Genomic DNA, 25,695 nt, shown 5'->3' with positions numbered 1-25,695 from the left:
AAAAAAATGGCATGCCAATTTTAGACTATTCCTTCCTGAAAATGACTCCGAATTGAAAACAAAAAATTTTAAACAAAGCAGCATAAAACAGCACACTCTGAACAGTCAATATCTACTATGAACACTGTGAAGTACGCAATAACTTCAAATATTAATAGAGCCATAATGAATGACAACACAACCTAAGTCATCGGCCACTAGAGACCTTCACCTTAAAGAAAATCTGTAAATGCAAAAATTAGATATTAATATGCATAAATATTGATTACAATATTACATTTAACTAAAGACTTAAAAAATGTGTTGTGTCCAATCCCCCGTGTTCACCCTAGGATTGGAACATGGCATTTATATTATCAAAGAAAGTGCAGAGGTTTTCTTCTAGTCCTAATACTGTAGATTTTTCTTACATAATTTATTTTACAGGACATTTAATACTTTGAGAATTCATTTCTAGATTACAGGCTTCAAAAATTGACTGAAATAAACTCAAATCCCAAGTTCCTGTTTTTAAAATCATGAATTCTGTACCCATTTTTAATTCCTTAATATCAATTCAATTTGTTCCAGTTAGGTGAAATTAATTAAAATACGAAATTGACAGCAAAATATAATGCCACAATATACATAAATGATTGCCTTAATGTAATTTTAATATAAATTCATGATCACATTCTTGTGCTGCTTAAAAAAGGCTGGTTGGGCAACATACAAAATAAAAGACAAGCAGGAAAAGGTCCACTGTCTCATCTACAATATAATGGAGCTGCCTAGTGCTGTTTAAACAGAACTGCAGAGTGGTAGAATAGAGGTTCAAATCTATGATCTTTCAACTCATTCTTCCCTCTTATGTTCTCTGTTTCATTCACTTCATAAAGGCAGCATACACTGTGAAGGTGTATACTAGGTACAATGTACTGTAGTTTGATTATGAGTTTGGTTTAAGATTTAATGACAGATGCTGATTACTCAGATATATGAGAACACCAGAGGATGCTGATCAGAAAATTAATTTGACATATTCCAAATCTAAGTAAATAATGTAATTTAATTTCCCCTGCGAAAGCACATTAATATTCACCTTGGTTAGAAAGATTACCTTATAATTAACTTACATAGCACAGTGCATAGGAGTAAAAGGAGCACCCCCAAATTTTATAAATTCTTTTTGTTCCAGCAGGACCTCCAAACAACTTTCGTGACCTAACAAAACAAACATTTCTGAATTTTAAAATCTATATGACCAAAAAAACTTTACAAAATTAGAATGCAGTATTTATGAGGAGCATCTCTATGAATTAATGCAAGTTATTTTCAAATAAACTCAGTGTGGTACAATCCTTTCTTATCAGTATCCTAGGAATTTGACACTTTCTCCTAGAAATGTTAAAATCAATTTTAAACCACACTTTTTTGATGACTCCACATAATCTGTTACTTTGACACATATAAAACAGACAGAGAGTCAAAGATCTTAATCTAATCTTGAATTTCAGAGGACCTGAACCCCAAGATTAGCTAATAATCTTGTAACTCACTCTCAGATTATTCAATAAACGAATAGGTTTGTTAACTTTTTTCTGTTAATATACAGGTATTCAGTTATAAGATTTATTTGAAGTGCTTATGAAAATCTGATGAATCATATATTTAATATTTTTAAGGTAAATTTTCGATTACAGTAAATTATTTACCATTATAACAAGCCCAGTGCAAAGGTGTATAGCCACGATTATCTATTAGATTTGTTAGGGAACTTATAGAAAGTGCTGACTGCAATAAATTGCACAATAAAGTTGCATGACCACAAGCTGCTGCAAAATGCAAAGGGGTTCTTCCTTTGGAATCACGACATAGAATAAATGCATCATGTTCCAATAATGTTTCCACACATTCTTCATGACCAGTAACAACCTATAAAAAAGAAGCAACATTTTAACAACGTACTCCCACAGTAGTTTAAAGTCAAGCTAACACACATTCTCAGTATGACGCCAACACATTCACTCTGAGTCCGGTACTTGCAGCATTTACACAAAAAGCAAACCTCTTAAGTTTTAAAACCAGCTGTGAACATCTAAAGTAGAAGTGATATCAAGCCACCTGACAGACAGCCCAACCATTCTCAAGGCAAATGGAGCTGATTGAAGGCAGAGTCAGAGGGCAAAATCTAACGGAGCTAGTCCTTGGCGCAACAGTGGCACCATTTCAGGGTCAGGGACCCAATACTGGTTGTATGCCAGTATGTGAGGAACCCAATCCTCCAAACAACAAGCCTTTTGGATGCTCTGTAAGAGAGCCGATTGATTAAAAGCCCACTTTGGGGATTACTGTCCAATGAGGGGGAGTGGGTAGAATGAAGCATTAGAAGCACGAATAAAGGATCAGTATTTACACTGGCAGCACTCGCTCAGTGTGCAGTGTGGTTTGCTCAGTGAGAGGCATGAAAAGAGAAGAATAGATGGCAGATGGGGAAGGAATGCCCCCCACCACATCCTCACTTCACAAACATGTCCTGAAGGTAATGTTGGAAGTCAGGGCACAAAAGCAGATGCTTTTTTCAGAGGATAGCAAGAGGAGGCTAGCTATCCTTACCAAATAGGCTTGGCTGGAGGTTGTTGAGGATGCAGGTAGCTAGTGTGGTACAGAGGTTCATGGATTCCATGCAGGAAATGTGTCAAAGACTTATTGAGGTCTGGCAAGGCAAGTGCCATGCAATGCTCAGCTGGCAGTCATTACTTATCTCACACATCAGCAGTCTCCTGCACAGATATCCTCTGAGGCACAGAATTTGTGCCTACACAGAAGAATGCCTTCCCAGGCTCCACCTTAACTCTCCATCTCCACTGACAGTACTGACATTCAACCCCAGCAGATCAGAGGCTAATTATTTTACGTTTGATGCAAATAATCATACTGAACTCATTTGAGGATCAAATAATGCTTTTTTCCAGTAATTTTGAAAATTTTGCCACTTAAAATAAATATTCAAACCAATGAAAACAATCTTATCACTAAAAATATATAAATAAGGAGACGATTTAGGAATTTTAATTTGCCATAAAACTTCATTTAGCTCTTCAGATTCTGAATTGGTTTAAATTTGAATAAACTGAAATGTGATCTTTTTAACTAGTCACATCTACATTTAATTTTCAAATGGATGCCTCACCCCACGATGCAAGGCTGTGCAGCCTTGTTTATCTGCTGCATCTATATTTGCACCTTTTTCAAGTAACAGAATGACAGCATCAATGTGTCCATTAGCAACTGCAAGCATCATTGGTGTCCTAGTAAAGATTGTTTGAGAAAGAGAATAGTTAAGCCGTCATCTCATATCACTTAAGTTAGGAGTATATTAAAAGAATTAAAACACAGAAGCAAAGAATTAGCAATTAAGTTATGGTATAGAAGGAGGTTGATGGGATACTAGATGAGATAAAAATAGTTAGGGAGTACCAGAAAGGCTGATAATACTTGAAGTGGATAGGTCACCTGGTCTGGATGGGTGCATGCTTGGATGTTGATGGAAGATGGGACAGAAGATGTGGGGTTGCTGGTCATAATCTTACAAACCTCCTTAGAGACAGGGATGATGCCAAAAGGTTGGAGACTTGCAAATGTTACACCCTTAATCCAAAGAAGGGAGGGAAGGATAAATCTGGCAATTACAGATCAGTTTAACGTCAGTGGTAGGATGCTTTTAGAAAAAAAATCTGGAAGAAAATTAACAACCACTTCGACATCTACAAACCAATAAAAGAGAGCCAGCACAGATTTTTAAGGACAAATCATGTCTGACACACTTAATTTGAGTTTTTTTGAACAAATTAACAAATATGGTCTTTGAAGGCAGTGCGGTCGATGCTGTGGATATCTACTTCGCAAAGGCATTTGATATAAAATACTACATAACAGACTTGTTAGCAAAATTGAAGCGGGGGGATAATGGGGCAGTAGCAGCATGGATACAAAATTGGCTAAGGAGCAAACAGGAAGCTGTGGTGAATTGCTGTCTTCAAATGTGAGGGAGGTGGAGTAGAGTTACCCAAGGTTAGTTATATGATCACTGCTATTTTTGTATACATTCATGACTTACGCCTTGGGGTACAGGGCACAATTTCAAAATTTGTAGATGACACAAATTTGTCAGTGTAGTAAACAGCGAGGAAAATAGTAATAGATTTCCTGGTGGAGTGGGTGGACACACTGTATATGAAATTCAACACAGAAAAGTGAGAGGTGATAGATTTTGGTAGGAAGTATGAGAACAGACAATACATGCCAAATTGTGCAGATTTTAATCAGGATACAAGAAGAGAGAGACCAAATCTTTAAAGGCAGCAGGACAGGTTAACAAAGTAATTAATAAAGCATATTGGATCCTGGACTTTATAAATAGTAACAGAGTGTACAAAAGCCGGGGAGTTATGCTGAACACTAGTTCGGCGCCAGCTGGAGTATTATATCTAATTCTGGACAGCATACTTAGGAAGTATGTGAAGGCTTTGAAAAGGGCACAGAAGAGATTCAAGAGGAACAGTTCCAAGTTTGAGGGATTACAGTTACGTGGATAGTGTGGAGAAGCAGGGATTGTTCTCTTTAGAGCAGAGAAAGCCAAGAGTAGTTTGTTGAAGGTATTTAAAATAATGAGGGGTTTCGATAGTTTCTGCTTCCAATGGAGGAAGGGTTGATAATCAGAGGTTACAGATTTAAGATTATTGGCAAAAGAATGAGTGGGTAGGATTTGGAATGAACTTTCTGATAGGGTGATGGATACAAGTTCTATAGTAGCCTTGAAGTGAATTAGATAACTGCTTGAAGGAGAAAAAAAATTCAGGGATAAGACTAGGGAAGTGGGACTAATTGGACTGCTCTTCACAAGAGCCAGCACAGACTCAATGGGCCAAATGACCTCCTTCTATGCTTTAATATGCTATGGATTCTATGGCATATATGGCTCTTTTTGGAGTAAGAGAGGTGAAATCCCAGTTGTGCTGAACATTATTAAAAACCACTTCCAGAAAAAAGGCTCCAAAACATTACCAGGGAAAACGTAGTTTGAAATAAAATCATTATGTCCACTTACTGTCCTTGGCCATCCGTCACATCAACTGCATCCAAGCCACCTGCACCCTCTATTAACATGCGCAAGCATGTTGTATGACCATTGGACACTATACAACAGAAGCAAAAAAAAACATTAACCCTTTGTTATGCTAATCTGTCCACACAAAGTATACACCCAGGATAAGACTGCATCATGAGTTTGAAAAAATAACAGCAAAAAGGAAATATTATGGTTCTGTACATTATTTGTAAAATGCAACTTAGTATGAAAAAATACTCCTTCCACAGACAGCAGTCCATTCCCTCCACCCTCCATTTAGTAAATGGTCTGATCACTTAGATATAGGCCAGGATTTTACATTGGTTGGGCGGGCTCGGTGGGAGCAGGCGGAGGGTGGTCATGGAGCCAACCGCCACCTGTGATCGGCTCCACTCTGCGATTTCACACGGGCGGGTCAATTAAGGCCCGCCCAATGTGGATTGCAAGCGGTAGTGTGAGTTCTACCTGTGCGGGTGGGGGGAGGAGGGGGAGTAAGGTCCAGCGCTCTTCCGCGCATGTGTGTGAAAGAGTGCTTCAATCTCCCTGAGGCATGGAGCTTGTTAAAATTATAAATAAATAGAGTAAAAATTTAATGAAACATGTCCCCTCATGTGACGGTGTCACATGATATGGGACATGTTTTCATTTTACAAGGAAAGTTTTTATTTAAGTTGTAATAGCTTTAGGAAATCTCATCCCGCTTGTGGATGAGGTTTCCTAAAAAACGTAAAGGCCACTTGGCCTCTTCGCCTGCCCGCCAAACATTAGGTTGGACGGGCAGTGTAAATTTGAAAATAATTAGTTCGTTCATGGTCTTAATAGGCCTTTCAATTATCGGCGGGTGCGCAGCTAACTCCAGCGTGCAGCCACCGAACAAAATATTACAACACAGCACAATGATGTCGGACGCACGCCCGACGTCATCGCGCATCATTTTACGTTCCGGTATGTCGGGCCTGCCCCTGCACACTGAATGTAAAATCCTGGCCATAGAATTTAATATACTCCTTCATAACAACATATTCATCCTTATATTTCTGTTTAACTTTTAATACCTGCATCATGCCTCATGGTAAAGATGGAGCATATTTCAGCACTTTTTAGAAATAAAATTGGGATCTGGAGAAACATTGAATGTTTCAGTGATGATATACACATACTAGATATTAATCAGAATACCATTTAGATGTATGCAACTCGACTGATGCTTTGGTAATCTGAAGCTGCCAATTTAATGTGAATTCTAACCTCTGAATGTTGATTATGAAGAGATGAAAAATAAATGTAAACCAATCGTCAAAGGTTTACTGTACGTGCTAAATATTTGATATGTCATATATTTGCAAGTTCAATCAAGGATATTCAAAATCACATCTGTGGTTGAAAAAGTGCATCATATTAAGCATTCTTTAAAAAAGCCAATTATGTACAAATTAACTTACTTGATATTGAATGTTTCTCTGTGGAAATTTGTAATAGAAAATGTGCGACTCAATGCAATTGCCATTATTTTAGTGCCTGAACAGTGCCTAGACGAGAGGTTTTTTTTAAGTATGAAAAATCCGATAAAGAACTAGGTGTGCATTTCCAGCTTACCCCTCTCAAATCCACAAAGTTTGATGATTGGTTTCAAGACCAGATCCCTGGCAAAACCTTTGCACATAGTAAAATGCCAGAATTAATCCAGAATAGCTAAGAAATTTAAAGAACCTCAAAGGCATCTAATGAAAAATGCTCACAAATATCAACCCTTCCCACTGCAAACTTGGAAATCTTTTTCACTGAAGCTCTTATCGATTGGAATTTTTAAAAAAATAGCCACATAGAACTCCACATCTGATCACACAGAGGTAGTAATAAGTAAGGTTGCATCAAAGATTCTCCAATGGAGAAACACTGATCTCAATTAGACCAATGGATTTAGAGTAAAAGGTGGAAGGAGCGGAAAGAGAAATTGGCCAAGTCACTTGGTTACTCTTGTCTCAGAACCAATCACAGAATGCCATTGGCAAAGACCTTAGAGAAACTCACCCGCATTCCCTTCAACAAAACTGGCATAATAACCCAGAAGAATATAAACAGATATTGCAGCTACATTAATGAAAATTGGATTGGATCACAGTGGATGGGTAAACTATCCTCTCAGATCTGGGATCTGTGTTACCATCCAACCATACGAACAAATGAAATGCAAATCTCACATTAAATAATAAAAGCGCAAAATGAGTTTCAGCCCAAGTCTTAATGGGCATGACTCAATTGTAGAAAACAGCCATTAAATTGACACCTTCACTCAAAAGGATGATGTCTGTGTTATGAAATGGGTATAATTTATTTACAAACTACCCAAACTTAGAAGACAAAGCATGGAACAAGAAAAGGCTGTCTGTAGATTCTGTATTATCCACCCAACCATGAACTTCAGAAAATGTATTTACATTCCCCAAGAAAAGGTTCTATCAAGTTTCTCACTGTCCCTCATGGATGACAAAGCAGAAATCCAGAATATCTCTTTAAAGTTCCAAATTACACTACTGTTCTGCAATTTTCCTTCTTAACAGAATTACATGATCCCATAGCTAAGCAAACATGAATTTCCACATTATATTTGATCATGTATCACTAGACTAGACTACACCAAAAAATTACTTTCATACATATAATTCTACCATAAGCTAACTGAAAAAATAAAAGATATGTAGAAGTACCTGCTGCATGAAGTGGGGTTCTCTTAGCCACACTATCTTTTACTAGGATGGAAGCACCTTGGTTAATGAGGGCTTCAACACATTCAGTGTGACCTCTAAAGGATGATAAATCTAAGGCTGTACGTCCGTTCATGTCCTTTACATCAAGGTCAATAATGGAATGAATAAGTACTTCAAGTGCTTGGTGATGGCCATTGTAGGCCTAAGAAAGAAGATAAATCAAATTGGAGAAGAAAAATTTAGTGAAGAATTTTGAAGTGCAGTAACATTATACTGAATGTTCCTTTTTACAATGCCCAGCAGAATCAAAATAATCAACTTACAGCCAAATGTAAAGGGCTCTTTGGAGCTGCTGATTCAGAGTCATGAAAACTGTGCCCTGTAGCCTCCATAAGCTATAAAAGAAAATTTCTTTGTTAAAAAAAACTACCATAGAAATTAACACCCAAATATTTGAATTTTTTTTTACAGGCAAACACAATAAAGGTGTTAACAAAAACAGACAGCTGACATTCCTGCAAAATAATAAAGTTTGAACTGAACTCAACTAAAATTAGTATTAAAAGTACAGTCGCTCATAGGCTTGTAGAATTCCCCATGCAAATGGTTTATTTGTTTGCATTACTAATATTTCACACTGTTACACCTAGAGGAAATTTATCAATATAAATTTAAACCTATAAACGTATCTTCATGCAAAAGAATGCAAATTTGAAAGCTCAGTTTTAATTAGGCAACCCAAAACAAGCAGAAAGTTGTCAATGCAGACATGTGAAAAATCTTTAAGTGCTGAGACTGCAGGTTGAGCAAATTTAGACACATGCCCAAACCAAGCATTAAAGGTGCTCCTGCTGTTCAAACTGAAACTGTGGATATTTGAACATGTTATTGGAGACAAATGAGAATGAACTTCACTTCAGCAAAAAAAAAGACATCTGAATGAAAAGTCATCAACTTATCAGGCAACAGAACAAAAATGTAACATTTAAAAGAAAATTAACCTGTATTAACCATCAACACCTATTCTGCATGCAAGGTTGGTGAAAGTAAGAATACCAGGGATAAGTAATTTCTTTTTGGAAATAAACAAAAAAAAAACTGTACATTCAGGTTTAATGAACAAGTGTCCAGGACTTGAATTCTATATATTTTTTAAAATAAGCTTTTAAATTCCAAACACTTATTTCTAATGTCTGAATACCTAAGTATACTTTTTAATGTTAATTTTACCAAAAATAAATCGCACCAATATTTGTATTTGTATATAATATATTTTGCTTCATATGTACAATAGGTCCAACCAACCAATAGGTATGATTTAAAGAAGCACGTTCATAACTTTCCTGGAGCTGGTCAAACTTATCTAGTCACAAAATAATGCTATCTCTCACACAGAGCCATATTCAGAGTACATGAGCTGCAGCTCCAGTGCTGCAACTCATCTCCAGCTTGTGCTCTTATTCATTGTGGCTCCTTGCAGGAAGTGAAGCACTGTTGAATCTACCCTCTTATAATATCTCGTTTGCATTTAATTACAATAATTCACAATATTATTGCCTTGGCGTCAGAATTATGTACAGCAGAAACATCTCAGGGAACACTGAAAATCCATTAATTTTTGTCGTTTTGAGATAAATATTGCACCTGCACCATTTTCCAAAAAGAAAAATCAAAATTAAGGGTTCACATTTAGAAAATATTTGTGAAATTTGGACATCTTGTAGCTTAGCACAGCAGAAAATCACAGCATGCATTAACTGCATGAAAATTGCACAAAAAGATGTTCCATGAATGATCAAATTCATTCCAATGAAAAACAGAGTAAAAGCATCATGCAGTCACTTTACAATTACTTACAAACTCCAAGGAGTTTTTGCTGGCAATCTAATTAAAAAAGTAGATGTTAAAATAATGACAACGTACACAAAAAAAAATGACAATGACAATGTGGAAATGAACTTCACTCTGAACAATAAAATATATTACCTCTGCTAGTCATTGATTTTAATTAGCACATTTAATCAAGAAAATGACCAGATAGGCATTTTTGTAGGAAAAAAGAATTATTTTCAGGGCGGTCCTATCTTTTAACATTAAAGGTAAATTGTATTTACTTTGCTGATTGCTCTTACAACACAACTATTAATACTCAATTGCTGCTGGAAAAAAATAATGAAGGCTGAACAACAATTGCTTAATTTTTTTTCATCATTCATGGGATGTAGGCATCACTGGCTAAGCCAACATTTATTGCCCATCCCTAGTTGCCCTTGAGAAGGTGGTGGTGAGCTGCCTTCTTGAACTGCTGCAGTCCATGTGGTGTAGGTACACCCATAGTGCTGTTAGAGAGGGAGTTCCAGGATTTTGACACAGCGACAGTGAAGGAATGGCGATGCATTTCCAAGTCAGGATAGTGAGTGGCTTGGAAGAGAACTTCCAGGTGGTGGTGTTTCCATGTGTCTGCTGCCCTTGTCCTTCTAGATGGTAGCGGTCCTGGGTTTGGAAGGTGCTGTCTAAGGAGCTTTGGTGAGTTCCTGCAGTGCATCTTGTAGATGGTACACACTGCTGCTATTGTGCATTGGTGGTGGAGAGAATGAATGTTTGTCGATGGGCTGCCAATCAAGCTGGCTGCTTTGTCCTGGATGGTGTCAAACTTCTTGAGTGTTGACTGTGTTCTTCACAGATTGATTGGTGACCTTGAGATTACAATTATATCTGCATTTTCTCCAATACTGATCAACAAGAGCCTCCTGTGTAATTTACCCAATCAATCCATAATAACCATGCGAACATGATTTTTTTTAGTGGTGTGCTTGGTTGCTAATCCTCAAAATAATTTAATATTACATCTCAAAATAAAAGGTAACAATTCTTATTGCTTTTCTTTGTCACAGCTTTATTTGTTCAAGTGGCTGCTGCACTAATGAAAGCTGCGCACACATAGCAACCTCCACTAAGTTAGAAGACCAATCAGCAAGAATCATTATTGGTTTCACATTTTAAACATGTTCACAACTTAACTCTTAAAAAATCAGTGCCAATTTTTAAATGTGGCCAATAAAACAAGCTATTTCAAATTTATATCTAGAGCAATGAGTTTCCATTTTCAGTTAAGATTTTCAAGGTCAGCTAGGCACCATAGAAACACAGGAATAGAAGTAGGCCATTTGGTAATTCAAATCTTTTTTGCCATGTAATTAAATCATGTACCTCAACTCCATTCATGTATTTTGTCTCAAATCTCTTCATAACCTGAACCAATCAAAAAGCTACTGATCTCAGTCTTGAAAATTTCAAATTTCATTTTCTCTGAACCCACCTGATATCATTTTAAACACCTCAATTAAAACACCTTTCAATGTTCTAAAATCAAGGAAGTATAAATCAAATTTGTGCAACTGGTCTTAATTTAACCCTTAAAGCACTGGTATTTTAGTGAATTTGTACATATACTCCTTTTCAAGGGCACCACATCGCTTCTGAGCTTTAGTGCTCAAAACTGAACGCAGTACTTGATTGGTTGTGGAACTAAGGTTCGGACAACTGAGGCATCACTTGTGTTACAATCCTGTTAGGGACCCTTAATGTTTGGAGAGAAATCGAACACCCTGTAATTAACTGACAGAACTATGCCACAAGATGTGTACCTGAACCATTTCCTCTTTAAAGGTAGCCCGTTGTTCCATTACAGTTTGGCCTGCCAATCTTTGATTTCAATTTACCTGCGACAGACCTGTTTCACCCTACTGAAATTGGCCATCCTCCAATTAAGCATTTTCCTCTGGATTGCTCCTTGTCCTTTCTCACAGCCAACCTAAACATTATGAGATACGATGATTATTGTTCCCTAAATGCTCTCCTACTGACACTTTATTCACCTCATTCCCCAGAAACAGATCCAACAATGCCTCCTCCATACAAACTAATGTAGAAAATTCTCCTGAAACTCTTCCCCCTCTATGACCTTCACAATGCTATTGTCCTGGTCAATATTAGGATAATTCAAGTCTCCCATTAGACCTACTCTATTAGTTTTTGCATTTAATTGCACATTTCCTTGTAACTTTGTTCTCTATGTCTTTCCCACCAGTTAGTGGCCAAGAAAATCTCCAGCACTGAAATATTCTCCTTAATCAATAAACTTCTGATCTTTCCAGAATACCTTGTACTCAGTCCTGCCCATTTTTCAGCCAGATCTTGTGTCAGGACATCATATTCCCATGTGGCTAGCTGCACCTGCAGCTCACCAACCTTACTCATCATGCTTTGTGCATTTACTTACATGTGAATGGCGGTGGACAATTAAACAACTAAAAGGAGATGGCAGCTCCACAAATATCCCTATCCTCAATGATGTAGGAACCCATCACAGCAGTGCAAAAGACCAGGCTGAAGCATTTGTAACCATCTTCCGCCAGAAGAGCCAAGTGGGTGATCCATTTCGGCCTCCTTCTGAGGTCCACAGCATCACAGATGCCAATCTTCAGCTAACTGATTCACTCCTAGTGATATCAAGAAAAAGCTGAATGCACTGGATGCTGCAGAGGCTAAGGCCCTTGACAACATCCTGGCAATAGTACTGAAGAATTGTGCTCCAGAACTAGCTGTACCCCCTAGCCAAGCTGTCCCAGTACAACTACAACATTGGCATCCATCCAACAATGTGGAAAATTGCCCAGCTATACCCAGTCCACAAAAAGGGGGACAAATCCAATCCGGCAATTACTGCCCCATCAGCCTCCTCTTGATCATCAGAAGAGTGATGGAAGGTGTCAAGCAGCACTTGCACAGCAATAACCTGCCTACTGGTGCTCAGTTTGGATTCTGCCAGGGAAACCTGACACCTAACCTCATTACAGCCTTGGTCCAAACATGGATAAAAGCCAAACTCAAGAGGTGAGGTGAGGTGAGAGTAACTACCCCTGACATCAAGGTATCACTTGACAGAGTATGGCATCAAGGAGCCCTGGCAAAATTGAAGTCAATGGGAATTAGGGGGGAAATCCACTGTTTGGAGTCATACGAAGCACAAAAGAATTTGGCTGTGGTTGTTGAAGGCCAATCATCTCAATCCCAAGACATCACTGCAAGAGTTCCTCGGGATAAGTGTGCTAGGCCCAAAACCTTCAGCTGTTCCATCAATGACCTTCCCTCTATCATAAAGTCAGAAGTGGGGATATTCACTGGTGATTGCATAATGTTCAGCACCATCTGCAACTCCTTAGATACTGAAGCAGTCTGTGTCCATACGCAGCAAGACATGGACAGCATTCAGGCTTGGGCTAAGTGGCAAGTAACATTCACACCACACAAGTGCCAGGCAATGACCATATTCACCAAGAAAGAATCTAACCATCTCTCCTTGATATTCAACGATGTTACCATTGTCATATCCTGTATTGTGAACATCTTGGGGGTTACCATTGACCAGGAAATTCTGTACCAGCCACTTATATATTGGGGCCACAACAGCAGATCAGAGGCTGGTTATTCTGCAGCAAGTAACTCATCTCCTGGCTCCCCAAAGCTTTTTCACCATCTACAAGGCACAAGTCAGGAGTGTGATTTAATACTCTCCATCAACCACAAATGAAACTGTGGAGAACTTGGTGACTCAGAACAACTTCATTTCAGAAATGGTCAAGGTGATTTGCTACGGCTAAGAAATACAGATGACTGCGCGGAAACTGTGTCCCACTATCAACAATCAAGGCACAAATTGCACTGGTTTTCCAAAAGGAAGTTACAGTTCAAGTTTCTGCTCAAACACGTTTGCATACTGACAAACATAAAATCCTTTATTAACTAGTGCAATTGGACAGAGTAATAGGTCATGATTGTTTATTTCTCTCTCTTCAATTAAAAAATATTCTTTGATCCATTTAAGAGTGGTAACATCTGGTGCAGTTGAAAATGTGTTTATCACAAAATAATAAGCATTTTTAAATTAGGTGTCTAGTCCACCCACCTGTGAATAACTTCATTTTAAATCACTAAAAATGTAATTTAAAAAACTCTTCAGAAATATTTATTAGTTTCACTTGTGCACAGTTTGCAGTTTCTCAGTAAGTTGATCTTTAATATTTAAAGAATTTTAAAGCATGCTTACTGGTGCCTTTACGTCTAAAAAAGCTTAATTTGAAGAGCCTCCTTGAAGGGCTGCAATTAACTAAACTTGTTATCCTCATTCATATGATCTGAGGGCATGGCCAGTTTTGTAGTGGGAGAGTCATCTGCTTTTTAGGCCAGCATAAAAGATTACTAAACTTGATTTACGCTGGACATAACATGCAATTAAAATTCATCAATCTTTCATGCTCGCTTGGCCAATTGGAAAGTAGTGGAATCTCTAAGACAATATTTACATTCCGTGTCCTGCAATAAATCACAGAAACAGTGCTGTTTTACTGATATCATTAACAGTTCTCTCTCATTAGGTATCGTCCCCCACTTTCAAATCAGAGTGGTAGCACAGAGCAGTTGTGAAGAGAGTGCATAATTAACAGAAGTTCAAAGTTGGGAATTTGGTGCAAGTGGAAATTGGTGCAGAGGGGGAGAGAGGTGCTGCACTTTGCTTCCAGTCCTTGGAGTGGTTTATGCAAGCTTGAGGAAGTATTTAACAACTTTGTTTACTGCTTAGTGCAAGTTAATGTCCAAAAAGAAAAACTTAAACTAAAAACCAGATGTAAGTAACATAAGTAATTTTGACTAAGATATGGCACAGTATGTTGTGTGATTGATCTGCAGTATATGGAAGTTTGTGGACAGCGAGATTGTGCCAAGCAAACAGTCCATATCTCCATCTTGAATCCCTCCGACTCACAGTCATTGAGCTGGAGCATGAGTTGGATACACAAGGGAGGGGCAGCAATATCTGGACAGTTTACTCCAAATTTCGGTCACACCTCGGAGAAGTACAGGATCAGAATGGAGTTGGCATAACCAATAGTATGTGAAGCAAAGGGAACTCAGGTGGGATAGAGAACAAGGAACAACAGAAACTGATCCTATTAACAAGTGCAATTTACTTGCTGACTGTGAGGGTTACCATATATAAGAAAAATCAGAAGGATAGCCAGAATGCAGACTATGGCAGCTTGAAGCAGGAGGCTGTTTAAAGGGGGAGAAGGCAGGGAGGGGAAGCCTAATGTGGCCGTGTTAGAGGATTCAATAACTGTGTGGCGAGTGGTGCGGGGGTAGCACATCCTTTGTAAACAGGATTGAGAATCCCACATGACTTGTTGCCTACCTCGTGCCAGGATGACTGACATCTCAAACCAGCTGGTAAGGATATGAGAGAGGGTAGGAGGCGTTCGTTGTGCTAATGATTGGACCAACAAGATAACAAAGAGTAGGCAGGAAGTCCTGTTTACAGAGTACCAGGAACTCAGTTAAATTAAAGGACAGGACCGTAAGGTTGTAATCTCTGGATTACCTGAGTCTTGTGCAAATTGACATAGGAATAAACAGATTAGAGCGGTGAATATGTTGCTGAAGGAATGATGTGGAAAAACAGGTTCCATCTCCTGGGACACTTGCACTAATGCTAGAACAGGAAGGAAGTGCATGATTGGGACTGTTTACACCTGAACTGGTAGGGTCCTAGTGGAAAGGATAAATAAGGCAGTCACTGAAGACTTTGTGCTAGTAAATCTTGAGGGTGGTGGAGGAAGGCTAAGGCAGAAAAGGGTAGTAAAGATAGTAGTTCAAAATCAAACCTAAGGAAGAGAGTAGACTAACAGTCAGAAATTGTGCTTTAGGCACTGCAGAGAAAGAGAAAACTAAAAGATGTAAAATAATTCAACCAGGATAGAGAAATAGGAAACATGTAAGTAAAACATGTAAATAAAAGGACAAGTTACAGTATATGGCCCAAATAAGCGATCCATCCCAGGGTTTTAAAGGAAGTAGGTGAAAACATTGCAGATGCCCTAACTATAATCTTCCAAATCTTCTATTTGTCAAACATTTCTTTGGATTCAAAAATTGTGCTTGTCAAAGGTGAGAAAGGGAAACCAGGAAGTTTTAGACCAGTTAGCCTAACATCCGTTGTTAGGAAATTGAGAGAGTCTATAATTAAGGGTAGTATGACAGAACATCTTGAAAATTTTCAGCTGATCAGGGAGAGCTAGTATGGATTTGTAAAGGGTAAGTCATGCATGACAAATTGATTCAATTTTTTGAAGAGGCAACTAAGGTGATGGACAGGGAATGTCTATGGATGCTACTTTTATAGACTTCTAGGAGTCACTTGAAGTCCCTCATAAGAAATCTTTAACTAAAGTATGTGACTAACGATGTCCTGCGAGGGTCATGATGGGACAAAAAGCCAAGTATCCAAATTTGCTGATGACACAAGGACAAATAATATTGGAAGTATTGTGAATAGAACCATAAAATTACAAGAGATTGATAGATTAAATGAATTTCAGGCAAAACTGTGGCAAATGGATTTCAATGTAGGCAAGTGTGAGGCCTTCTACTTTAATCCTAAAATTAAACAGGATACTTACTAAATAGGGAAAAGCAATAAACAGTGGAAGAGCAAAGAGATTTTGGGCTCCAGGTGCATCAATCATTAAAACAGGTTTAAAGTTGAAGTTAATTATGTCACAAACACTTCAATCACAGAAAATGGTTCATCTTCAAGGACTAAATGTTCTGAAAGAATTTGTGTTTTAAAAGACACTTTCTTAGAGGGTTAATTTAAGTACACGGATTGCTTTTCTTGGAAGAGACATCCATTTTCAAGAAAAGGTAATTAAACAGTTGTTAGGAAGCCAAAACCTCTTGACCCTGATGAACTGTGTGAAAAGGGGTGGTGGGGGGGTGGGTGGTCACATGGCATTTTATGGCTCTGAAAAAAATAATGCCTGGAAAAAATGTGTTTAAAGTTGATTTTTTTGGTTTAGCTTTTGAGAAGGGCCAACTGCTTTGTGAGGAAGTCAGCAGCCTTTTTGCAGTCCAGAATCAGTCCACAGCTGCAAGTGAATATAAGCTGTTCCTAAATTGCTCTACGTGCTGAGATTGAGTACCCTCAAGTATTCCTTAAGCCCGCCTGAAAAGCAATGCAAGAGTCATCAATTGTTTTGTGAATCAGCGCTGAGACCCCAACCATATAACCCAGACACCATTTCAAGGACTCCACTGTCTATTCCTTTCCCTTTGAACCACTGACTTTTAACCTTCGGCAGAATTCTTCTGTTTTTATTTATTTTATTATTGTGTCATATGTGTTATGTGTGAAACTGAGGGTATTTCGAAAGACCTTTGGATTTCATAGTGTATGTTAATAAGCTTTGCCTTTCTATTTGACAAGACTGATTTTATAATAAACCAATAATTTTGTTGTTTATTGAAGAAACATGGCCATTCTGAGAGTAATAGGGAAAGCACATATGTGGCCATATAAGTAGCTGGAAACATCATTTAAATATATGTTGTGACCTGTGGAGTAGTGGGACTAGAGACAGTGCATCCTTCTCATCCTGGTCATAGCAATTAATTAAAGTCTCTATCTAGGATATCCCAAATTGTTGTGGGGATAGATTTCAGGGGGATATGTTTTGGTTTTGGGTTGACCTGTGTGTTTTCCAACAGAAAATGTTAGTTGGAGCCTGGAAGCAGCTTTAAGAGGCAGAGAGAGAAAACTGCCAACAGCTGTGGACAAGAAGCACAGGACTCTCAGAAATCAGAAGTATTTTGGAATTGGAGTCACTAAGCAAGAGTTCAGTGAGGCCCATACTTCAGCTGGGGTGTCCACAGAAGGTGGCGTAGCAGAATGCTAGTGGAAGGACCCCAAGAAATCTCATACCTCAGAATAGCGGGAACACCGAGGGGAAATAAAGTGAATTCCTAAAAGACATGGCACAGCTCGGTTTGGTCCCAGGAGAAGTGGAGGAACCCTCAAGAAACTGTAACACAGGTATTCTTGGGTGGAAATGAAATGCAATAGGGAGTGTCCTGTTGTGTTTTTTGGGCTTAAATAATAAGGGTTTTGAAGTACAGTGGTAAATTAGTCGTACTTGCTTTGTTTAATTCTAAATTTAAATTAACATGTGAAATCTTCTGGCGTAATTCTTTCAGTTAATAACTAAGAAAGTTTGAATTTCTTTTTAAACATTAACGGTCTTCCTTGAGGTTGTAACACTAACTAGGATTGTATTTCCTGGAACTTAGAAGGTTAACAGGTGATTTGATCAAACTTTTCAAGATATTAATGGGAACAAATAGGGTGGATAGTGAGAAACTGTTTCTTCTATTTGGGGAGTCTAGGACTAGAGGGCATAGTCTAAAAATTAAAGCCAAACCTTTCAGGAATGAAATTAGGGAACATTTCTTCATGCAAAGGGTGGCAGAAGCTACCATCCACAGAGGCAATTCATGGTAGAATCAATTGTTAGTTTTAGAACTAACTTGATAGGATGTTGTTGACCAAAAGTATTAAGGGATATGGGGCAAAAATGGCTATGTGGAGTTAGGTTGCAGATCAGCCATGATCTCACTGAATGGTGAAAAGGCTCAAGGGGCTAAATATGGCCTACTCCTGTCCCCATGTTGCTATGTCTGCCATTGCTCCTCTCCTCAAAAACCAACCCGTGACCCCTCCATCCTTGCAACTACTGCCTCCATCTCCAACCTCCCCTTTCTCTCCAATATCCTTTAACATGTTGCCTTTGCCCAAATCTGTTCCCATCTTTCCCTAAACACCATGGGGGTGAATTCTATAGCTCGGGAGTTGGGGGGGGGCAGGGGGGAGCACATAAAATAAAAGTCAGGTGGGTAGCGCACTGCCTTCCTGCCCACCCTGATCTGATCCTTATAATACCTGGGGTGGGTAAGGCTGCCTACACTTAGGACTATTGAGGCCCTTAACCATCCAATTAAGTGGCAATTATGGGCCTCAAACCACCTCCACTGCCGTAATGCACTGGGCAGTGGAAGGCGGATGAGTAGGAAGGCTGTTTTATTACCAAAGCTGGTGAAAGAACAGGAAGGAAGGGAGAATATCTCCTTCGGGGTGCCCTGTGCACATTGTGGGAAATGCAACCCCCATCCAAAGGTTGTATCTCCCCACGTTGTGCCTCCCCGTCTGGCCTCCAAAACCTGCCCACCTCCCTAGGGTGCCTGATCACTTCGCACCCAAGAAACCCCAGGCTCACTTTGTCCGGTGTCCATGACACTTCTTCATGGGCCTCCTTGCAGTCCCAGCAGCACACACTACTCTTCTGATGCTGCTAGGACTGCAAGAGCTGCCAGCCAATCAGATTAGTTGTCATCATTTGGACTATGACAAAGGTAAACTCTCCCCGCTTGACTTTTTTTTTTTTACAGTCTTTGTCATAGTTGACCATATCTCTTCCAGCCACTTCTCCACCACTGTATGGCTAGTTGGGACTGCACTTAATTCTTATCTATCTAATCATAGCCAAACAATCAGCTGCATTGTTTTCTCTTCCTGCTCCCTTGACTGTTACCTTTGATGTCCCCCAAGGGTATATCCTTGGCTCCCTAGTTTTTTTTTCTACATGCTGCCCCTCAATGACATCATCCAAAAGCACACTATTAGCTTTCATACATATGCTGATGACACCAAGCTCTACCTCACCATCACCTTACTCAACCCTTCCACCCTCTCTAAATTGCCAGACTTCTAGTCCTGAACTTTCCTCTAAATATTAGGAAGAGTGAAGCATGAAACTTCATTCCCTAGCCACAGACTCCACCCCTCCCCCGATAACTATCTGAGGCTGAACCAGTCAGTTTGCAATCTTGACATCGTATTTGACTCCGAGATGAGCTTCCAACCATAAATCCTTCCAACCACTAAAGCCACCTATATCCACCTCTATAACATGGCTCGACCCCACCTCACCTCACCTGCTGCTGAAGCCATCTTTCATGCCCTTGTCACCCCAAAACTTGATTCTTCCAATGCAGTTCTCAATGGTCCACATTCTATACCCACTCCCGTAAACAAGGTCATCCAAAGTCTGATGTCCATGTCCTAAAGCGCATCAAGTCCCTTTCACCCCTGTGCTTGCTGTACATTGGCTCTCAATTAAGCAATGCTTAGATTTTAAAATTTTCATCCTTGTTTTCAAATTCCTCAATGGCCTTCTCCCTCCATTTCTATGTTATCTCCTCCAGCCCTACAACTCTCCAAGGTATCTGCCCTCCTTTAATCATGGCCTGTTGAGCAGTCCCAATTTTAATCGCTGCACCAATGGTTCATGCCTTCAACTGTCAAGGCCCCAAGCTCTCCAATTCCTTCCCTAAACCTCTCTGCCTCTCTATTTTTCTTTTCTCCTTTAAGATGCTCCTTAAAACCTACGACACTGACCAAATGTTTAGTCACCTGCCCTAATATCTTACGTGGCTCAGTGTCAAATTTTGGGATAACACTCCTGTTAAGCACCTTGGGGCTTTTTATCGTGTTAAGAGAGCAATTTAAATACAAGTTAATGCTGTTTTACAAATGATTAATTTAATACAATTGAATTGAATATAATGCAAGTGTTTCACTATATAAACTTGTTTCAATGTCCAGCCTAATGTTTGCAAATAAATTAACTTAAACCAAAGTGATCTAGCCACATTTATCTGTCTTCTCTCCTCCCCTTGCCAAATGGATTCCTATAATTATTTAAATTAAAAATAAACTTCATGAATTTTTGGTAATTATAAAGTTTAGAATTCCAAAAGGGCTTGATGGGGTAGACACAGAGGGTAATCCCCCTGGCTGGGGAATCTAGAACATGGGGACACAGCCTCAGGATAAGGGGTCGATCAGTTAAGATGGACATGAGGAGAAATTTCGTCAGAGGGTTGTGGTACTTTGGAATTCTCTACTATAGCAGGTTGTGGATGCTCCATCATTGAGTATATTCAAGGCTGAAATAGTCAGAATTTTGATCTCTCAGAGAATCAAAGGGTACCAGGAGCAAGTGAGAAAGCGGAGTTGAGGCAGAAAAACAGTCTTCAGTCTCAGGGGCCATATGGTCTACTCCTGATCCTATTCCTTATGTTCATAAGTTCAGTCAGAGGGACAACTTTTGGAAAATCAACATTGATGCCAAAGAACCAAATCGGTATAATATTTAAAAGGGATATTTAGCAACAACAAAGTCCCAAAAGGTGCATAGCAGACAACTTTACAGTAAAGTTGATATAATGTAGCTTTATCAAAATGTAATCGTGCAAATGCTCATTGACTTCTTTGAAACATGACAATGGAATGTACAGCGATTTCATATTGATCTTCATGCATCCTTGGCAAGTAATGCTGTGCATTCTGACACTGAGTTATTTATAACTATGTATTAATTTTCAATATATCCCCGCTATTAACATCTGTTTTTCAGCTGTCATCAGTGCAAAAATTCCATTAGAAGAATGACACTTACATGCATTCCATTCATACTTTCACATTTGGGTTTCTCAATCACAGAATGTCAAATGACTTTATATACTTAAACTGTATGGAATTAACACATTTTCTGCCTTTTTACATTGAAGTGTTGTGGCCTCTAAATTAGAAAACTGCATTCACAAGTCGGAAATCTTGAACTTTTATTGCTCTGAATATTTTCTTTTAAAAACAGTTGAGCATTCTTTATCAGTCTCTGACTGGGCCTCAGTTGAGTTTTAGTTCTATTGTTTTGTAACTGCAGCATATGACATGAAGATCAATATGAAATGACTGGGACTTCAAAACTTTCACCTGAAGAGCTAAAATTTTACATATACTACCTTTCAGCCTACCCTTGTGAAATCTGTATATTCTTGAGTTGTCCAATTTTGTCAGTCTCTGTGTTATTCTTTCTCAAAAGAAAGCAAGGCAGGAGATAGCAGAATCCACAAAAGTGGTTAATTTTACTAATCCACCTTATTGGTGCGAGTTGAAGGTACCTAACTCAGACTATAACAAGCTTAAAATATGTAACACTGTTTCTAAATTTGAGAGATTCCCTCACACGCTCATTTCCGTGGCATGCAGGAAGATCAAGACACTCCCAATGTAATTTTAAACATTTTGAAAATGCTACTGAAGTGCATTTGTTCAGATGCTCTACTCATTAAGAGAACTCAAATAATCAAAAATATCCTGAAACACTGCTAAAGGGAAGACACTATTCCATAAGGAATTTGTAAGATGGATATATATAGGTATATTTGAGAATTATTGTCAATTCGTTGCCAGAAGGCATTTGCACATGAAAAATAAAAGTAAAAAGATTTATTCCATTGTACTAGGCAAACTGTTAACACACGTGGAAGTCTATTTATGATGGGCTTCTCTGAATTTCGTTGCTGTTTATAGACTTGTGGTTTAAGTCTGAATTAATATTGGAATTGGAGTAATTTAGGCCAGTTCAAGGACAATTAAGTTGGTTAAAAAAGGTAAAAATTGCACAAGAAAGTCTCAACCCAAAGAAATCAAACATATAATTTATATGAATGGGTTGGGTGATATTTTTCTTTAAAATTGCTGTTATGTTGCAATTTATTACAACCAATTAAAAAAGTGTTGTAAATATGCTCTCAAACAAACCGCAGTCATCAGAAATATATTGTATTCATCTCAACATAGTCAAGCAATCAACATTAAATCTAGCTAAATGACATTTACAGGTTTAAATCAACATTTGAAAGCTTTTTTCTATTAATGAAGAGATTACATTGAATATATATTTTTTAAAAATCGCTTACCAGTTCCAAACATTGCTTATGCCCATACGCAGCAGCATAGTGAACTGCATTATAGCCCTGCTTGTCTCGTATTGCTGGATTGGCATCATTGTGAAGCAAATATTGCAAACAGCTGGAACACATTTGACAAAGGGTAACAAATTAAGCAGTGTTGTATTCTTCCCTTTCCTATCTCCTCTCTTCTCCCAACCCCACCTCACAGCATCACTCATGCTCAGTGTTAATACAATCTTACAATTGTTAGACACATTCGCCTCCTTCAGCATAACCAAGTCAGCTGCCTCCAAAGTAAATACATTTTTGAGAACCTGGTCACATTGCAAAAACTTGGTGAGCCAGTCCACCTAACCTGTTGTTCTGCCCGCTCATGGACCTTCCCAATGCGTCACACAGGGCAGTGCTGCTGCAGTCGGTTTATCCAGGCTTGACTCTGGATATCCTGGACTCAGCCACACCCTAGGGAATCACAGGTGTACTGACATCAACAAATGTGTCAATACAAATTGATACAGCAACTCCTCAAAATATCTAATTTTCATTTTTGAAAAACATGATCATTTCAAAGGCTGTGCATATCTAATTAACAATAAAGGCTTTAGCTGTGGTCAGATAATACTGACCTGTAGAACATTTTAATTCAAATTAAAATGGTAAACCATGTATTTCTTTAATCTGTTAATTAAATGACTATTTTATAAGCCAAATACTTACTATGAAAGGGCAGTAAGGAAAAAAAACTGCAGGACAATAAGAAATTCAGCTTTTTCTTAATAGATATTACAAATTTGGCCACCAAATAATCCATTTCTTATCCATTTCTCCTCCCCCATTACAGAAAATAACTGTAATTCCCAAACAAGGAGAAAAATCAAGCAATAAGCTTACACCAGCCACCAGAATGTGTGGAAGTAGTATCCGTTGTTTTGACTTGACCTTGATGGTCTTCCCCTTCCTTCCTCTGCAGAAAGCATCTTACCTTATGAACTTATACAGGCGTGTTGGGTGTTCCAACCACATCAACAGTTAAGAACCCATTAAGTGGAGAATCACCACCCTCTGGTAATTGGTAGCACAGCATTTTAAAACTTCAACATTTTGCACCACTATAAACAACTTGAATTATAGAATTTAAAGAAAATATCAAACATCCTGAATACAGTTCCTCAAATCAGTTATTCCAAAAAAAATCAATGTCATGCATATGACAATTCATTGCATGTGTGATAAAATGACAAGCTAAAAGCTATAAGATGAAGTACAAACTGCATAAACATTGGGCCTGAACTTCCTCAGAGTGGCAGTCAGATTGCCAATCTGCTCCTAGTTTTTTTACCGTAAGTCTTTTTCGATCCTATCTCGCCCTACCTTCCGACTCAAACTGGACGAGATCCGGGCATTGCAGCGTCCGAGCCTAGTGACGAGTGCAACTCTGTCAGATACAAGGATGCCATGATGCCTTTTTTTTACAGCACTAGCTGCCGTAAACTAGATCAGTTAAATGTCCAGCCAAATTTAAAAGTCCTTGACAGGCCAAGGAGAAGGTAAATGTAGAAGGTAAGTCGGTAGGATTGGGGGAGAGGGTTAGCCTTTGTTTGGTGGGGAGGGGCGAGCTTGCTGGGGACCCCTGGGCGGGGGGGGGAGTGGGTCCCACAGGGTGTCAGTGTGGATCAGTGCGGTATTTACCCAGAAGGTAGAAGAGGTTTTATTTCTAACATTTTCTGGGTAACTATTGATGTAGCCCTGTTGGAACCATCTGAAGTTTGCAAGTTAAATCGCAATTTTCAGATGCTTCCCAGTGCAGGGCAATTGCCCAGGGAAAGTTTACACTCCTGGGCAATTGCCGTGCAAACCTTACCTGGGAATTGCTGGGCGGGGTGAGGAGGGGGTCACCTTGCGCATATTTGGGGTAACCCCCTGCAAATACGATGCCCAGGAGCTCAGAAGTTACAACCCATTAACAGTTAATACAAACCGAACAGCAACAATTTGTACCAACAGACCCCAAAAAACTGTATAAAGCTATTGAGCCGTAACATCCGACTAGCATCAGAAAGTGCTGGCCCACAGGAATTAGAAGAAATAAATACCTACTTACCTGATCTTGAAAATTACATTGACATTTCCGTTCGCCAGAGCTGCTTGGGGCTTGCATTGAAAGACTCCTCGCAGGCCCCAGCGAAGTGTAGCTCCAGCGGATACAGGGAGGTAATGCCCCCTTTTTTACAGCACTTGCTGCTGTAAAGCAGGTACGTTTAAAGGGCCGGGGAAATTGACAGGCCAGGGAGAAGATAAATGTCTAAGGTAAGTGGATAGGATTTGGGGGGTGGGGTTGAGGTCCAAAGTCGAAGGTCCGGGAGTGTGGGGGTGTCTTGAGGTCGGGGGAGGTGGAGGATGTCATAGGTCCGGGGAGTGGGGGATCGGGGAGTAGGGGTGTTGGAGGTCGGGGGTTGGGGGAAGGGGGAGTCCCGTGGGATAGTTACTCAGAAGTTAGAAGAGGTTTAATTTTAATTTGTATAACCCTGGCGGAACCGTCCGAAGTTTGCGATTTAAACCGCATTTTCGGAAGGTTCCAACACAGTGCAATTGTCCACAGGAAGTGTGCACTTCTGGGCAATTGCTGTGCAGACCCTTACCTGGGAACCTCCCAGAGGGATTCCCCAGCACATCTTTGGGGTACCCCAAATCCGACTCTGGGGAGCTCGGAAGTTATGGGCCAATATTTGTTCAAAATATGGGCTTTCAGAAACACATACCAAAAGCAATTGTGAAAGGCAGATTATACAGTCATATTATGTGGATTATGTTATGTTATATTATATTTGAAAAACAAGCATTAGATCATAAAGCAGAACATTATTGTACTTGGTAATATTTGCCCTTACAGCAAGCTGCCAACAATTGTTCAGCTTTCATGCTGCATGTAGCCAAATAATTTGAAGTGGTGCCTTGCATTTGGTTTGGTTGTTACCCAAGAGGACAATGGAAGGGAAAAAACAAAAATCACTCAAGAAGCAACTGGAATGGTTTATTTGAAAAGGGGTCAAGATGGGCTGGGGTTTTGTCAATTCAGATGCATCTTATCCAATACTTGTTCAGATTGGATTATGCTCTACAGGTTCATTGTCCACATTTGATGTGGGTGATGGTCCCTTTGTATCATTGTAA

General features: G+C 39.1%; 1 protein-coding gene across 7 annotated transcripts in view; it reads right to left on the bottom strand.

The window, feature by feature from the left end:
- Window positions 1-25,695, bottom strand: part of LOC144686521 (serine/threonine-protein phosphatase 6 regulatory ankyrin repeat subunit C-like) — a 188,289-nt gene that overhangs the window by 36,514 nt on the left and 126,080 nt on the right. For 5 of the 7 annotated variants that reach the window (XM_078551828.1, XM_078551835.1, XM_078551830.1 and 2 more), the window contains exons 16-23: window positions 22,531-22,642; window positions 9,676-9,702; window positions 8,142-8,213; window positions 7,819-8,020; window positions 5,090-5,177; window positions 3,173-3,290; window positions 1,695-1,914; window positions 1,116-1,203 (exon numbers count right to left, since the gene is read on the bottom strand). In XM_078551828.1, coding sequence (XP_078407954.1) covers window positions 1,116-1,203; window positions 1,695-1,914; window positions 3,173-3,290; window positions 5,090-5,177; window positions 7,819-8,020; window positions 8,142-8,213; window positions 9,676-9,702; window positions 22,531-22,642 — 927 coding nt within the window. The remainder of the gene's footprint in view (window positions 1-1,115; window positions 1,204-1,694; window positions 1,915-3,172; window positions 3,291-5,089; window positions 5,178-7,818; window positions 8,021-8,141; window positions 8,214-9,675; window positions 9,703-22,530; window positions 22,643-25,695) is intronic. The other 2 variants (XM_078551829.1, XM_078551832.1) reach the window with 1 other exon arrangement.

The sequence above is a fragment of the Cetorhinus maximus genome, chromosome 11, assembly GCF_964194155.1.
Source record: "Cetorhinus maximus chromosome 11, sCetMax3.hap1.1, whole genome shotgun sequence".
In the NCBI taxonomy this organism is placed as follows: Eukaryota; Metazoa; Chordata; class Chondrichthyes; order Lamniformes; family Cetorhinidae; genus Cetorhinus; species Cetorhinus maximus.
Note: the sequence above shows the minus strand (reverse complement) of the source record. Positions and strands in the feature narration are given on the sequence as shown.